Source organism: Watersipora subatra, chromosome 4 (genome assembly GCF_963576615.1).
Source record: "Watersipora subatra chromosome 4, tzWatSuba1.1, whole genome shotgun sequence".
NCBI lineage: Eukaryota > Metazoa > Bryozoa > Gymnolaemata > Cheilostomatida > Watersiporidae > Watersipora > Watersipora subatra.
Window position 1 is genome coordinate 42633101 of NC_088711.1, and position 17413 is coordinate 42650513.

The 17413-nt window shown below is 35.5% G+C and overlaps 1 protein-coding gene across 1 annotated transcript; it reads right to left on the bottom strand.

Moving 5' to 3' along the window:
• Positions 1-30: 30 nt before the first annotated feature.
• Positions 31-15651, bottom strand: LOC137394264 (uncharacterized). The gene is made up of 7 exons (XM_068080986.1): positions 15547-15651; positions 13973-14200; positions 13653-13850; positions 12938-13246; positions 4650-4877; positions 2300-2491; positions 31-608 (listed from the first exon to the last, which is right to left on the bottom strand). The coding sequence occupies exons 1-7, from the start codon at positions 15571-15573 to the stop codon at positions 285-287; spliced, it is 1506 nt and encodes a 501-aa protein (XP_067937087.1). The 5' UTR covers positions 15574-15651; the 3' UTR covers positions 31-284.
• Between the last annotated feature and the right edge of the window lie 1762 nt (positions 15652-17413).

Consider the following 17413-nt stretch of genomic DNA (forward strand, 5'->3'; position numbering starts at 1 on the left):
GTACATATGGGTCTGGTGTCTAGAGAGTTGTACAGGTGCGGTATATTTAAAACTTGCAAATTATTTGGTAACAGTATGTTATTGGCACAAAATTGACATATCTTACATGTAGACATGTAAGAACAGATACCAACTGTAACTGTAACTTGTAACTGAACAGATACCAACTGTAACTGTAACTTGTAACTGAACAGATACCAATGAGCTAGCTAAGAAGAAAGAATGTTATATTGACCAACACAAAAATTTATTAAGAATAGATAGTGTTACGGTATTTTGAGAAGTTAGTCTTTGTCTATGGTGCACGCAAACCCAATGGCCATGACTAAAACAATCAACTCGAAGGCTGCGACACCAACACCTATTCCCAAGAGGAGCGTTGAATTACTATCAAGAAGGTCTTTTATAGCGTCTGAACATCCTTGAGTCTGGAGAAAGTCGCTGCTTTTGCGAGAGGTTATTGCATCTTCTTGACACTGCGTTGAGTTGAGTACATTCTTTAACTCGTCATCATATTTGCAGCAAGAGTCGGGTACGAACTTTCTTGAATGGTCTTGAAATTTTGACTGGTTAAAGTCAGCAGGCCCGCTGACCCCGCAGCACTTTAACTGCAAGATATAATGGCATGTATCCAATCTATCTCATCAGATGAGTTCACATTTTGGTTAAGCTCTGGTGCCTTATATGGGACCCCTACACCATTTTGTGGAAAAAGGAAAAAATTTAAGGTTTCCTGCTACAGTCAGAGGCCTTTCTTGTATTCAAACCTTCGACCTACTAGTCAAAATCTTCGACCTACTAGTCAAAACCTTCGACCTACTAGTCAAAACCTTCGACCTACTAGTCAAAACCTTCGACCTACTAGTCAAAACCTTCGACCTACTAGTCAAAACCTTCGACCTACTAGTCAAAACCTTCGACCTACTAGTCAAAACCTTCGACCTACTAGTCAAAACCTTCGACCTACTAGTCAAAACCTTCGACCTACTAGTCAAAACCTTCGACCTACTAGTCAAAACCTTCGACCTACTAGTCAAAACTTTCGACCTACTAGTCAAAACCTTCGACCTACTAGTCAAAACCTTCGACCTACTAGTCAAAACCTTCGACCTACTAGTCAAAACTTTCGACCTACTAGTCAAAACCTTCGACCTACTAGTCAAAACCTTCGACCTACTAGTCAAAACCTTCGACCTACTAGTCAAAACCTTCGACCTACTAGTCAAAACCTTCGACCTACTAGTCAAAACCTTCGACCTACTAGTCAAAACTTTCGACCTACTAGTCAAAACCTCCAACCTACTAGTCAAAACTTTCGACCTACTAGTCAAAACCTCCAACCTACTAGTCAAAACCTTCGACCTACTAGTCAAAACCTTCGACCTACTAGTCAAAACTTTCGACCTACTAGTCAAAACCTCCAACCTACTAGTCAAAACCTTCGACCTACTAGTCAAAACCTTCGACCTACTAGTCAAAACTTTCGACCTACTAGTCAAAACCTTCGACCTACTAGTCAAAACCTTCGACCTACTAGTCAAAACCTTCGACCTACTAGTCAAAACCTTCGACCTACTAGTCAAAACCTTCGACCTACTAGTCAAAACCTAAGTGCTCTAATCCACAACATTCCTTTTGTCGTTCATTACCCTTGAATATTACCAATTATGGTCGTCGGTGGTTTCAAAGATTTTCCTTATTTGTTCAAAAGAAGTGAGCAAGATTTTGCATAACAGTTTGTTGCAATTATAGCTGTGATTGTTATTATAGCTAGTTTAAATGAACAGTTTACATGCATATGCCTGCGACATTCAAGCTCTGAAATGTCAGAGAGGCTGAAATGCCCGAAATGCTTTATTTTAAAACATTTACATCTTGCTCACATTATGAAAAAAAATGGATGAGGCCAGCATCCATAAAGTTTGAAGTACTACAGCAAATGTCATAATAAATTATAACGTATCAAACTAATAATTGTCTTCCCTTTCAATCAGAGCGAGGTCAGACAACTAAGAAAAACACACACGATTAAATAATGTTACATTTTACTGTGTGTGTTTAAACATAGTGAAAGCTTAATTAAAATTAAGTTTTAATATTCAAACTGTTCAGTAATAAATTCCAGCTAAACCAGTATATGTACAATTATTGTTTTTGTTAATCAACAGCGAGCAGCCCACAGGAAGGTTTTAAAAACTGCTTACTGAAGATAAAAACAGAGATTTAACCGGTAAATGCACACAACCTTATAAGAGTTGTCTTCCCTTATCAAAGTACTTGCTGAGGCTTATGATCTCACCTCCTTCATAGCTTTATTCCATCCCTCATCACTGAGAGACGAAGAGTCTGTGTAGTTTTTCTGCAGGGCCTTTAATGCTTCCTTTTCAATTGAGTTTATGACCTGGTCCTTTTTCACAGCTACGTACACACCTCCAGCAATTTCTGCTCCAATTATCCCAATGACAAGAAAGATGTAGGAAACAATCAAACACTGCAAAGTAGTGATTACATTTGTTAGAGTTGAGATACTACCAATGCACGTTCGTAATAGAAAGCAAGCTGAACGTACTATTTGAATTCTTTGTGGCAAGTTAATGCCGCGCATATATTCAGTGATATTGTTTGAAAATTCACTGGTCTAAAAATACAGTGGCTGCAGTATAAGAAAAGAAAAATGTGTGTTGCTAGTTACACAAGAACGCTCTTCTAAGCTGTGTCAAATTAAGTTACAGTAACCTACCCTAGTAGTAACGTATCTGCAACATACATATTTCACCAATGAATGTTTGAGCTTGTCCTCGACACTATTTTGCCTGAATGTTTTTTATAGCTTTTTAATAGCACAAAAAGTATTCAGAGTGCCAAGTCATGAATAGTATTTCAGTGCTAGTCACGGTTTACTCTATTAGTACTAGTTACTATCTAGTCTATTAGTACTAGTCACTATCTAGTCTATCAGTACTAGTTACTATCTAGTCTATTAGTACTAGTTACTATCTAGTCTATTAGTACTAGTTACTATCTAGTCTATCAGTACTAGTTACTATCTAGTCTATCAGTACTAGTTACTTTCTAGTCTATTAGTACTAGTTACTATCTAGTCTATCAGTACTAGTTACTATCTAGTCTATTAGTACTAGTTACTATCTAGTCTATCAGTACTAGTTACTATCTAGTCTATTAGTACTAGTCACTATCTAGTCTATTAGTACTAGTTACTATCTAGTCTATTAGTACTAGTCACTATCTAGTCTATCAGTACTAGTTACTATCTAGTCTATCAGTACTAGTTACTATCTAGTCTATCAGTACTAGTTACTATCTAGTCTATTAGTACTAGTTACTATCTAGTCTATTAGTACTAGTTACTATCTAGTCTATCAGTACTAGTTACTATCTAGTCTATTAGCACTAGTCACTATCTAGTCTATTAGTACTAGTTACTATCTAGTCTATCAGTACTAGTTACTATCTAGTCTATTAGTACTAGTCACTATCTAGTCTATTAGTACTAGTTACTATCTAGTCTATTAGTACTAGTCACTATCTAGTCTATTAGTACTAGTTACTATCTAGTCTATTAGTACTAGTCACTATCTAGTCTATCAGTACTAGTTACTATCTAGTCTATCAGTACTAGTTACTATCTAGTCTATTAGTACTAGTTACTATCTAGTCTATTAGTACTAGTTACTATCTAGTCTATCAGTACTAGTTACTATCTAGTCTATCAGTACTAGTTACTATCTAGTCTAACAGTACTAGTCACTATCTAGTCTATTAGTACTAGTTACTATCTAGTCTATTAGTACTAGTCACTATCTAGTCTATCAGTACTAGTTACTATCTAGTCTATCAGTACTAGTTACTATCTAGTCTATCAGTACTAGTTACTATCTAGTCTATTAGTACTAGTTACTATCTAGTCTATCAGTACTAGTTACTATCTAGTCTATTAGTACTAGTTACTATCTAGTCTATCAGTACTAGTTACTATCTAGTCTATCAGTACTAGTTACTATCTAGTCTATCAGCACTAGTTACTATCTAGTCTATCAGTACTAGTTACTATCTAGTCTATCAGTACTAGTTACTATCTAGTCTATCAGTACTAGTTACTATCTAGTCTATCAGTACTAGTTACTATCTAGTCTATTAGTACTAGTTACTATCTAGTCTATCAGTACTAGTTACTATCTAGTCTATCAGTACTAGTTACTTACTAGTCTATTAGTACTAGTTACTTTCTAATCCATTAGTACTAATTACTTTCTAGTACTTATAGTACTAGTTACTATCTAGTCTATTAATACTAGTTACTACCTAGTTTATTAGTACTAGTTATTATCTAGTCTATTAGCACTAGTTACTACCTAGTCTATTAGTACTAGTTATTATTTAGTCTATTAGTATTAGTTACTGTCTAGTCTTTTAGTACTAGTTACTCTGTATGAGTCAGTTTAGCAGTACCATTGTTGATTGTTATAAAGCTTAAGTGAACAAATATTTGAGTGTCCTCTCTGTTTCGGCTAAGGTTTTACTATTTGGGCTTTGAGCAAACTCTTCGAGTGCCCTTCCATTGTGTTGTACTTGACTGGATCATTTTTAGGTTGAGGCTATAACAACAGTTGCATGCCTCCTCTTCTTACCCTGCTAGATTTCATCGCACCAAAGCATCCCAAGAAGCCAACTAGGAATGTGAAACCTCCAAAAGCCATGAGGATGTAGGAGGCAAGGTACAGCTCTTCATTGAGGATCTTGATGCCAACCGAGTTGGCGTACTCTTTGATGGATGGATCAAACCTGATGAACAGTCCTCCACCAAGCAGTACTCCTCCGGCCAGGAAAAATATTGTGTTAATAACCATTAACAGTTTCTACAAAAGACATGTAGAATAGTTCATTACTGCAACAGCAGACGGGAGTTACTGGGACCTAGTAGTTGACAGCACCCATCTTGAGACGAATAGTTTGGCTTTTGGAGATGTCGCTGTTGGTGACAACAAGGACTTGCGACTTTAATTTCTGCTACTGTCAATTTAGCAACACAGACTTGTTAGTGGACCACAGACTGGCTGTTGTTACCCCAAAAAGGGTTCTACTGCAATTGTTAAATTTTTGGTTGTCTGTATTAAAACTTAAAATCTTGGTTGGTTAAATCTTAAAATCGTAAAAGTTGGCTGCTATAATTTCATTCAGTCTTGTTTGAAACAGAAGCAAAATGTTTGTTGTGTATGCAAAGCATTATGGGCCATTGTGTTTATGGTCAAAAGGCCGATCTCGGTTATAGCAAACCGAACACTATTGACATTAATCTGTAGGCCTACTGATTTATTTACTTCAACATTACAACAATTGTTATAAGCTCTTAATTGTTAAACTTCTTGGCCAACCATCAAGACTATTGGCTCCTCAACAAAACCAGTCAACCAGTATCAGTTCTACTGGCAATGCTTCAAATCTTTATATGGTCATTTATTCTAAATATTTTACTTAACCAGCAATGAAAGTGCAATTGCGACATTGACGACAAAAATGCGTTGTCCAATTTTCGTATCGGCCTCAGCAATTTGCCAGCACAACTGCACTGCTGCATTGTACTTTGGTCTTGCTCATCTGTATAATTGTATTTCACTATATTGATACAATTCCAGAACTTTTGATATTTGATGAATATTTACAACCTAATTGTGGATTTTCTATATTAAAAAAATGAGACTTTCAATCTCATTTTTCATATATTCTATGAATACATACGGTTTAATTTTAAGTTACAATTTACTGTGTTTGTTTCTTATTTAACTTCTGTTAGTCGTATTGTTTCTCGTGTCATGGTTCGGCATTAATAATCCACATTGAAAATCATCATATGGTTTTGTAACCAAGTCATGATGCACGCGCATTCAGTAAAAATGTGAAAACAATCAGTGATCTAAACACAGACTCGTCACTACAGACCAAAAACATTGAGGGCCCATAATGTGCGCAATACGCTATTCGTTTTTATCGGCAAACAATAAAAACGACCAGCGTATTGACGACTGACGAGGACTATATCACACTCCTTTGTTTAGAATTAAATCTCATGAAAAACAGATATATTCGGAGTATATGAAAACAATACGTTATCGGGAGGTCATTCTAAGAAGAATCGAACATTTTGACACAGCAGAAACTTTTATAAAAAGCAACTCACAGTATGATCGTTAACTTTTTTTCACCCTCTTTTCAGCTATTATCTGATTGAAACGCATTTTCTTGTAAGAGAATGAAATATACAAATTGAATTTAGGATTGATGGTATTACATTATTTATTTTTATGTATAAAAGAAATGAAAATTCAGGTTGTTGTTGCCAAGGAAACAAGAATTTTCAACGGCCTTTTAAAGAGAGTTAGATGGATAATTTTCATGAAGGATTGTTGAACCTCTTTCCTGCACCATGGCTTAGCCCACGCCTCTTAGGTGTGCAGGAATCCCTAATCTGAGAGCCCTGTACTTAAGACATCAGAAAAACTTGAAGATACTTGAAGTAAGCCGCTGAAAAATGAAGTTGATAATTTTATGTGAACGTAGTTTTCTAATTCTCCAACTATTTCAGCAATGGTTCATCACTGATGTTATTTGGCCACCTCTAGCGTAGTTGTTGCTATTAACTACATTTAATTAATTTAATTTAATTTAATTTTACAGCAAATTTTAATTTTAATTTTTTTAATTTTACATTTAATTTAATTTACAGCAAAAAGGTAGCAATATTAACTTTAAATTTATTTTTAAAAGAATGCTATACTGACGAAATATAATTTTTTTTATAACATTAATTTTTGAGCTAAAAAGTAAATTAATGCATAATTTGAATTGTTATAAGTTCTACATTAGCTGGGCTCAATAACGTAAAATGAGCAATCGAGTTGCTATCATCGCCACTTTGTCACATTTGTGATTTATTAGAACAACTGGGCTAGAAGATAAAATAGATTGAAGACAATTTTCAATGACGTGAATCCAGTATATTGGCAACATAGTGAGCACTAAAGCATATATATATATATATATATATATATATATATATATATATATATATATATATATATATATATATATATATATATATTACAGTGAGCATGTCGATTATATTTAAAGATATGTTAATATTTAATATTAACATATCTTTAAATACAATTGACATGCTTACTTTAATAAATTGAAAAATTAGTTCAAAAGAAGATATAAAATGGTTTTTTTTAAATTATACTAAATTTTAAAAGATGACCTGTGCCTAACTTTTATGTTATTTCTCTTTTTCAGCCACTGGGACTCTGGGTTGCTGACTTGGGTGAGTAAGCAATTCAAGTCTAGATTCGATTGTATCCCATTACAATTAGTTTTTCCAAGAATTGAACCCTACCTTGTTATTCACAAACCACAAGCTCTAGAGTGCCTAAGAGTGCTTCGTAAACCCCTACACATAGGTGCTATGCACATGGAGCGGATGCATCAATCTTATAGAATTGAAATCGGTGCATAGGTTTAATTAATTGCTCGTGGCATTTTCCTGATCAACATGTTTCTCTACTAGGACCCCTTTTAAAAAACCTCACGGATAGATTTCAAATATAAACTAAACTAGGATAACTATGGAGACCTTCAGCAGCAGCTGATTTACGAAGTTGACAGATCCTGAATAACTAGTAGGATCTTTAGGCAGTTACCTACCTTAAGCAAATCGTGTCCGCAGCCCATTCTGTTACCTTTGAACAAACCAACCTCTACCTTTTAAAAATTAGCACTGACTAACTCCCTTCATTTATGTTCACAGAGTGTGAGTTCAACTCTCTCAAAACTAATATGCCAACAAAGATAATCACTATTTACACAAGGTAAAACTCAATTTTGCATGCAGACATCAACAGGATGCACGCCGTCAGTTATACTAGGCGAAAATAGAAAATTATACTAACACTGATAAGGTAATTACCTTGATAAACTTGCGTGGCAAGTAAGAGCAGGTGGCATGTCAGAAATGAGCTCCTTGGCATGCCTCCATTATTATTCTCTATGTTTCTGTCAATCGATTTCATATAGTTCTGATGACTGCGTGTTCGTTAGAAGTAAGTTGTGTGTGAAAATGCAGGAGCAGATTTGTCTTGGAATATGTTTTTTAATGTCGATGTGTTTTCTGTTCTTGCAAGATGTTTTCCATATAGTTATCATCAAGATTTAGACATTAAAATCTCGCAGAATTTTGGCATGTTAGTTTTCTACAACACTCTCTGCCAGGTACTAGTACAAAGTTTTTAAATGAGGTAGATAAAATGTTTTCAAGGGGCTTGAGTTTCCTTCTTTTCACCTTTTCATTCCATTCATTCGCTCGCTCTTTTTCTTTTATTTGCCTTTTTTCTCTCTCTTTCTCTTTCTTTCTCTTTCTCTCTCCTTCTCTATCTCTCTCCTTCTCTTTCTCTCTCCTTCTCTCTCTCTCTCTCTCTCTCTCTCTCTCTCTCTCTTTCTTTCTCTCCTTCTCTCTCTCTCTTTCTCTCTCCTTCTCTGTTTTTCTCTCTCCTTCTCTTTTTCTCTCCTTCTCTTTATCTCTCCTTCTCTATCTCTCTCCTTCTCTATCTCTCTCTTTCTCTCTCTTTCTCTCTCTTTTTTTCTCTCTCCTTCTCTATCTCTCTCCTTCTCTCTCCTTCTCTCTCTCCTTCTCTTTTTCTCTCCTTCTCTCTTTATCTCTCTTTATCTCTCTTTCTTTCTCTCTCCTTCTCTCTTTATCTCTCTTTATCTCTCTTTATCTCTCTTTATCTCTCTTTATCTCTCTTTCTCTCTCTTTCTCTCTCTTTTTTTCTCTCTCCTTCTCTATCTCTCTCCTTCTCTCTCCTTCTCTCTCTCCTTCTCTTTTTCTCTCCTTCTCTCTTTATCTCTCTTTATCTCTCTTTATCTCTCTGTATCTCTCTTTCTTTCTCTCTCCTTCTCTCTTTATCTCTCTTTATCTCTCTGTATCTCTCTTTCTTTCTCTCTCCTCTCTTTATCTCTCTTTATCTCTCTTTATCTCTCTCTCTCTCTTTCTTTATTTCTCTCTTTATCTCTCTCTTTATCTCTCTCTCTCTTTATCTCTCTCTCTCTCTTTATCTCTCTCTCTCTCTCTCTTTATCTCTCTCTCTTTATCTCTCTTTATCTTTCTGTATCTCTCTTTCTTTCTCTCTCCTCTCTTTATCTCTCTTTATCTCTCTTTATCTCTCTCTCTCTTTCTTTATTTCTCTCTTTATCTCTCTCTTTATCTCTCTCTCTCTCTTTATCTCTCTCTCTTTATCTCTCTTTATCTCTCTGTATCTCTCTTTCTTTCTCTCTCCTTCTCTCTTTATCTCTCTTTATCTCTCTGTATCTCTCTTTCTTTCTCTCTCCTCTCTTTATCTCTCTTTATCTCTCTTTATCTCTCTCTCTCTCTCTTTCTTTATTTCTCTCTTTATCTCTCTCTTTATCTCTCTCTCTCTTTATCTCTCTCTTTATCTCTCTCCCTAAAAGTGCAGCTTACTACATTTTTACAGAGTGCAGCATGTTCATTCTTAATTTTCTTCAGTTTGTAGGAAATCCTTGGTTTTGAGTCACCAAAAGAACCTCTGTTAAGTATTTTAGATTATTTCTCTTTTGCCACTGCCAGCTTCTCAAAGTTGAAAATTTGTTTGTTTGTCACGTGTGTTGCCCTTGCAATGCTTTATTTAACCTGCCTTTTTTTTCTCAATACTTTTTTTCTCTCAATACGTGCTGGTCTTTGAATTTTGTTGTGCTCCTACTGCGAGGGCAACATATTCCGCTTAGGCTATCTTGCTATTTTCAACCTTGACGTGTTCTCTTCAACTATTCTCTTCATATCACACTGTGCCTGTTATACATTTTTGTTTAAAACAGTGGATGTTCTCTCACTACAAGATATGCTAACTTACATGTATTTCACTAACACTGTTGGATTCAAAATCCTGGACGGATTAACTCCTTCATACATGATTGATATGTTTCAACTCTCAAGTACCAGATATCCAGGGCACAATTATTTTACTTTTTACTTGGCGAATGCCTACAGTTGCATGGGTAATAAAAAGGTTTTTGCGCAGAAAATTTATTTTCAGTCAACATATACAGCATTTACCATTCCAACCTTAAAATGAAGATGTTTGTCTATTTTTTTGTGTGTCTAGCCAATGCATAACTCAAATATTTTAAAGCACGACTCATAGCTAAAACAAATTGTTAAAAAACTATTCTACTTCTTATGCTACACATTCTTTGAAGATTCCAAAACGGTTTATAAACAGTGGCAGGAAATGTAGTTGCCATTGGCTAAGATTCTTTACCCAATTAATTTGAATAAACTAACCTAGTCTGAGTCATTACTATAATAAGAGCTGTGTCCGTCCTTCAGTCTGGACGTTAAGAAAAAGGATTGTACTTCACAGGAACTGAACCAGTGCATATGACTGATGCAAGGATGTTTGACCAAGTGCACTACTATCAAACCATTTGGCTGCCAGATTGCCACAGCTTGCAATAATTGTACTTATAATCGTTACGCGTCATGATCTCTCACTCAATCATGATCTTCAAGCAGGCTAGAATTACCCAAGTTTGCTAATTATTCCTTAGTATCACAAGTAGGCTGTGTGGTGGAGTAGATAGAACACCTGTCTGCAGAACTGTTGTTTCTGAGCTCAATGCTATTGCGAAATACTAGCATTGAATGTTTCCAAGTGTTCAATTTGCAGACCCGAGGTTCCGAGTTCCAATGCAGTGCAAAGCACATTATTCATAGCTAAAACTTTATCGCTATAACTGTACACTTGACAAACAGGCCAAAAATCAAATGAAAAACGCTTATTAGTCATTATACTCATTAGTCCTCTAACCCCCTTCATTGGTCGGTGAACATGGTGAATATACATCTGTTTTAAGACACTGTAAGCAAAGGGAAAGCGGGATTTTCCTGGTTTCTTTGTTCAGGTCTTCCAGCTTTAGTTGTATCCAAACCAATGTTTCCACCTACATATCTAACTAGAGAAACATCCCATGTGCTTAGTGCTTTAATCGAGGTTCCATAGTTCAATTAGAACTTCACCTTTCTCAACCTTCAGTTGTACTCTTGTCCTACTACTTTTTTCGTTCTGCCTAATTTTGTCTACCTCAAACATTCCTAGAATGTGTAGGAATCGTTTTCATTTTTGACCACTTGTTAGTTTTTTTCATTCAATTTGGCAGTGATCAAATTTGTTGCGCTATAGTTACCTATCCCAATTGTACTCCAACTAAACACATGGCTGTATTCATCTGGGGTTTTAGGTCTTTTTTAGACATAAACATCTGATCATCCGTCAACAGCTAACCATTCAGTTTATAAATGTTATTGAGAACCAAGTGTAGCCATCCTCTGTATTCTGCTGTCAGTGGTATCATCTGTGGCCAAAACTTTCTTATTTGGATTACACCTTGTCCTATAAACGCTTTTTTTATATTTTATTTACATAAGTTTTTATATCTACCTTGTGATACAGTTTTCCATGTTTTCGTACTTCAGATGGACGAACGGACGAACACACCTCTTATTATATTGAAGATCGGTATTGTTTATTTTCCTTAAATTTAGCTGGTGTACTGGGGTTCAGTTAGAGCCCTTAACCTGAGAGTTTCAAAACCTCTCTCATTACTCAAGCTGATTCAAGTAGAGCAAAGAATTTTATCTTGTCTGCTTCCTTTTTTTATATTCTATTATATTAATATATATTCTATTCTAGATTCTTTTTATGTACATTCGATATTCTTTTTAAATCTTCTTCTAAATCTCTGACTGTTTTAAGCCACAAAAAAGATTACTACAGTCATAGATAATTTTTTAAGCCATTTCCATTTTCTTGTTGAATCTGGGAACCTTTCAATCTTCTCATCTTTTTGTCAACCCATGCATCCCCAGTCGCTGCAATGTCTATGATTCAGAGAGAAGTATAGAAATAGAGAAAGAGAGAGGGGGAGGGAGGGAGAGAGGGAGAGAGGGAGAGAGGGAGAGAGAGAGGGAGAGGGAGAGGGAGAGAGAGAGAGAGAGAGAGAGAGAGAGAGAGAGAGAGAAAGAGAGAGAGAGAGAGAGGGAGAGAGGGAGGGAGGGAGGGAGAGAGAGAGAGAAAGAGAGGGAGGGAGAGAGGGAGGGAGAGAAAGAGAGGGAGGGAGGAAGAGAGAGAGGGAGAGAAAGAAAGGGAGAGAAAGAGAGGGAGGGAGAGAGGGAGGGAGAGAGGGAGGGAGAGAAAGAGAGGGAAGAAGAGAAAGAGAGGGAGAGAAAGAGAGGGAGAGAAAGAGAGGGAGAGAAAGAGAGGGAGAGAAAGGAGAAGAAAGAGGGAAAAAGAAGGGGAGAGAGGAAGAAAGGGGGAGAGAAAGAGAGAAAGAGGGTGGAGACTACTGTTTTTGACTGAATAGGGTTAGAATCATGAGTGAAACTATTGATTTGTAAATCTAGTAAGCATTACTGCTAGTCACTTTAATCTTCGGCATCAAAACAGAGTTTCGAAATCGTGCACTTTTTTGTATAAGAATCTATACATAAATACAGATATAAAAGTAATCAAAAAGGATTCCAGTAGAACTTGTTAGTGTGGCAATTATGATCAGAGCATGCAGGATTAACATATAAGAATAGAAATAACAGTACTGCTATCATATACTTAACAAACTTGATACATGTGTGAGGGGAGATAGAAGAACCACTCCTTGAGAGTGGGTGGCTATCAGACTTCATTACACACTTGGGGTGTGTCTGAATGCCACGCTTATCTTTAAACCAAACATTATAGTGTGTGTCATCAACCGAGAGTGTGACTGATAAAATTCATAAATCGAGTAAGTTATTTGAACTAAAGTAAGCAGTGAGTTTGGTCTAGTTGTATTGGTTATTAAAATAATTCTCTCAATATTTGTCATCTTCAATGCCGCAGCAAACGCAGATGGCCATTAATAACACTATAAGCTCGAAACCTGCGACACCACCAGCGATTCCTAGAAGCAGAGTTGATTGGTCGGTGAGAAATTGAATTAGAGCGTCTTTGCATCCTTGGTTGCGAAGAACGGTTGGGTCATTGACTTTATTACGGGCTTCAGTTTGGCATTCTGTTAACTTGTCAATATCCTTACAGCAAGATCTTGGAACTATATCTAGTGACTGAGCTTGTAAAGCGGAATTGTTAAAGTCAGATATCCCTGTGTATCCACAACAGTTTAGCTGAAAGCATACAAATTAAATAAATTGAATGATTTTCAAAATAAATTTTGGTAATTTACCAAAAGCAGCTCTATATTTTTTTCATATCACTTATACTAGCTCCATAACATTTTTTATAACGGTTTCATAGCAACTTTCATATTCGTTCCATAACAACTTTCATATTTGTTCCATAACAACTTTCATACCAGTTTTATAACAAGTTTCATATCCGTTCCATAACAACTTTCATACCAGTTTTATAACAAGTTTCATATCCATTCCATAACAACTTTCATATCAGTTTTATAACAAGTTTCATATCCGTTTCATAACAACTTTCATACTAGTTCCACATCAGTTTCATGCTTGGCTTCACTCTAGTTTCATAACCAGTTTCACAACAGTTTTATAATAAAATTCATACCGTTTCCATAACAGCGTCCCAAGCTTTATCAGCAGCTACTGATCCTCCTATTTTAGCATAGTCTGTTTGAAGATACTTCACAGCCTCCTTTTGGAGTTCATCAAGCAACTCGTTCTTTTTGGTAATGACCAAGACACCACCCGCAACTTCTGCTCCAATTATAACAAGGATGAAGGCTATGTAGAACCCCAGAGCGCACTGCAACATTAAGAATCGAAAGCTGACCTTACACGCACAAAATTTAAATTAAGTAAAATCCAAATAAAAGCATGAAATACAAAAATTAAATTTTTTGATTTTAATTAGTCGTCTCCTCTTACCTTGCTTTCCTTGATGGCCCCGTAGCAGCCACAGAAACCGACGATAAGAGTGACTGCTCCAAATGCAATCAGAACATAGGCAGCAGTGAATAGTTCATTTGTGAGAATGTCTATACCAGCCGCTTTTGCGTATGTCTGAATATTTGGCTCCAGACGAACATACAGACCGCCACCAAGAATGCCGGCGCCGGCCAAAAAGAATATAACATTCACTCCAATGAGTATTGTCTACAAAGAATCACATTATTATTGGAAGGTAGTCATTGCAGTTGCAAGATTTATCCTGAATACACACTTCGTCCGATAGATTGAATCCTTACAACTCCAGCGTAGGTTGAAAAACCATCGTTTTTATGTTATCGATGATATAAATCTTGGAGCATATTGCCTTATCCCAAACATGCTTGTTTCTAAGTTTACGCTGCAGGTTTTCAAATTCCGCATAAAATATGCCCAGTATATATGTATTTATCTTTTCTCACACATGACAAACAACGTTTTATATTTCGTGACACCTACATCCACCATCGTATGTTTCAGTTTATGAACTTTCTGTTACTACAACTTTCAGTTCACTTTCCAGACTCCTCTGCAATAATATTAGATTACCAACTTGTAAAACCCTTTTGTTCATCTCACTCAATAATTCTTGAGTTCTGCATTTTTCTTTTTTCTGGCTTGTAACGAAAAACATCATTTTGCTAACTTTTGTTTTGTAAATTGAGTTTTAAATCATTTTGTCAATGAAATGTTAGGCATATAATATTGAGGTTTGATACTAAATTGAACCAATAGGCTTAGATTGATCATGCTTTGAAAATAGATATTTTTAATGCATGTAGATATATTTTAAATTATATATTAATATATAATATATTAATATTAATTATTATATGGTAGTGTATTTTAAAATATATGCGCATGTTCAGGTTTGTAAAACTTTACTCATCGCTTTCTTCGTTCAGCCCTAAAATAGTAATGAAAATGTTAGAGTATTTTTATGTATAGGCTAAAAACATTTCTTTGTTCAAGACAAGCTAACATGCATCGCTACAAAGAGTGCACAACAACAAAATGTTCTGGTATTTTATACAAAAAACACAATGCTCTTAAACTAAAAATACCTCTTCATTTTATTGCCTGAAATTATTAACAGACTGAGAGACAGGGGAGTCTCTTATATACTGTGCAATTCTAAGTCTAACTCTTGTCTACTTTAAACGTTAAATCAGAAAAAAACTGCACAATTATTCATAAATGCCAGTGAGAAGTTGGGTAGGGCTACCATTCTGAAAGTCATGATTTCAAATCCTGTCCCATGAAATCTTTTTTCAACTTTGAACCATGGTTTTGCTTTGCAGGGCAAACATGTCTCTCATTTATGGTAAAGATTGATTATTAGTAATTATTGATTATTCTAAGTGTTTTGCTTATCTTGTTTGCGTTAAAACTTGCTCTGTTATTTCCCAATAAGAGAGTAATGAGCCAGTAAGTAACTCTATGAAACATACATGGTTTCCTTACATAACAAGGTATTATAAAATGTCAAAAGAAGTTTGAATCGAAAGATTTACCTTGGCGCAACCTGTACCACAGCCCATGACGACTTCCAGTGGTTGATGAGCTCAGTGAATCGATTACTTTTATCGAGAGAAGCGCATTGAGTATGGCATGTGTCTATAAGGTAAATGCCATCGGTATCAGATAGCCAGCTATCTGACTGTTTAGTTGAGATCCTAGATTAGCATCTCACTCATTGTAAATCATCGCGTCTGACCAAACCCCCTTACCACTTAACTTAGCAGTAAAGGAACTTTGGGAAGAGAAAAACTTGCGATAAAGCTTACATCTATTTGCATTGTGACCAGCTGCATCTGTTGCAACACATGCATTGCGCTTATCTCATAGAGACTTTGGCTTGTCAGAAAGAACTACTGCAAAAGACGATAAAACACATGATGAGTAATCACTTGTATGCAATATAACTCATAAGCCAAGTGCATGAATGTAAGACTACAGGTCGGTATGATCATAGCATGAGGCTTAAAGTATGATTGAGTCATTTGAGTTATAGCTACGATATACTGTAAGCTGATAAACTATATATATTTTAACTGGGAGAACAGGGAAAAAGTTGAGGGAACAGGCAAAAATTGTAAACTTGAAATACATTGGATAATATGAGATCAAATAAGAGTGCACACAAACACATAAAATTTCTTGCGGGTGGATGTGACTGTAGGACAACAAATGAGACTACAGACATGACAATCAAGTACATGAGACTACAATTAACTATGACATGACAATCAAGTACATGATGAGACTACAATTAACTATGACATGACAATCAAGTTCATGAGACTACAATTAATTATGACATGACAATCAAGTACATGAGACTACAATTAATTATGACATGACAATCAAATACATGAGACTACAATTAACTATGACATGACAATCAAGTACATGAGACTACAATTAACTATGACATGACAATCAAGTACATGAGACTACAATTAACTATGACATGACAATCAAGTACATAATACTACAATTAATTATGACATGACAATCAAGTACATGAGACTACAATTAACTATGACATGACAATCAAATACATGAGACTACAATTAACTATGACATGACAATCAAGTACATAAAACTACAATTAATTATGACATGACAATCAAGTACATGAGACTACAATTAACTATGACATGACAATCAAGTACATAATACTACAATTAATTATGACATGACAATCAAGTACATGAGACTACAATTAACTATGACATGACAATCAAATACATGAGACTACAATTAACTAAGACATGACAATCAAGTACATGAGACTAGAATTAACTATGACATGACAATCAAGTACTTGAGACTACAATTAACTATGACATGACAGTCAAGTACAAAAAACTACAATTAACTATGACATGACAATCAAGTACATGAGACTACAATTAACTATGACATGACAATCAAGTTCATGAGACTACAATTAACTATGACATGACAATCAAGTACATGAGACTACAATTAACTATGACATGACAACCAAGTACATGATGAGACTACAATTAACTATGACATGACAATCGAGTACATAAAACTACAATTAATTATGAGATGACAATCAAGTACATGATACTACAATTAACTGTGAGATGACTATTAACTATTGACACATCATCACAAAAAGGGAAGCAGTTCAGGCAACCAACGACACTACCAACTCTTGGTATAATCGTCATTTTGGTGTCTTTCATCCTTGCAAGCCTGACCGTATTCGCGTTGTGTTAGGTTGCGCTGCTAAAGTGAGAACAATTAAGTACATGATACTACAATTAACTGTGAGATGACTATTAACTATTGACACCCTCTTTCACAAGCACCTGTCAGGACATCTGAGTCAAGTCTTAATCT

Bases quoted from the DNA above. Each gene is read 5' to 3' on its own strand.
- LOC137394264 (XM_068080986.1), bottom strand. From the start codon at position 15,573: ATGGGCTGTGGTACAGGTTGCGCCAAG. The intron at 2,492-4,649 runs GTAAGAAGAGGA...ACTACTTTGCAG, and splicing joins GTGCGATGAAATCTAGCAGG to TGTTTGATTGTTTCCTACAT. The intron at 609-2,299 runs GTGAGATCATAA...TATATCTTGCAG, and splicing joins GGAATAAAGCTATGAAGGAG to TTAAAGTGCTGCGGGGTCAG.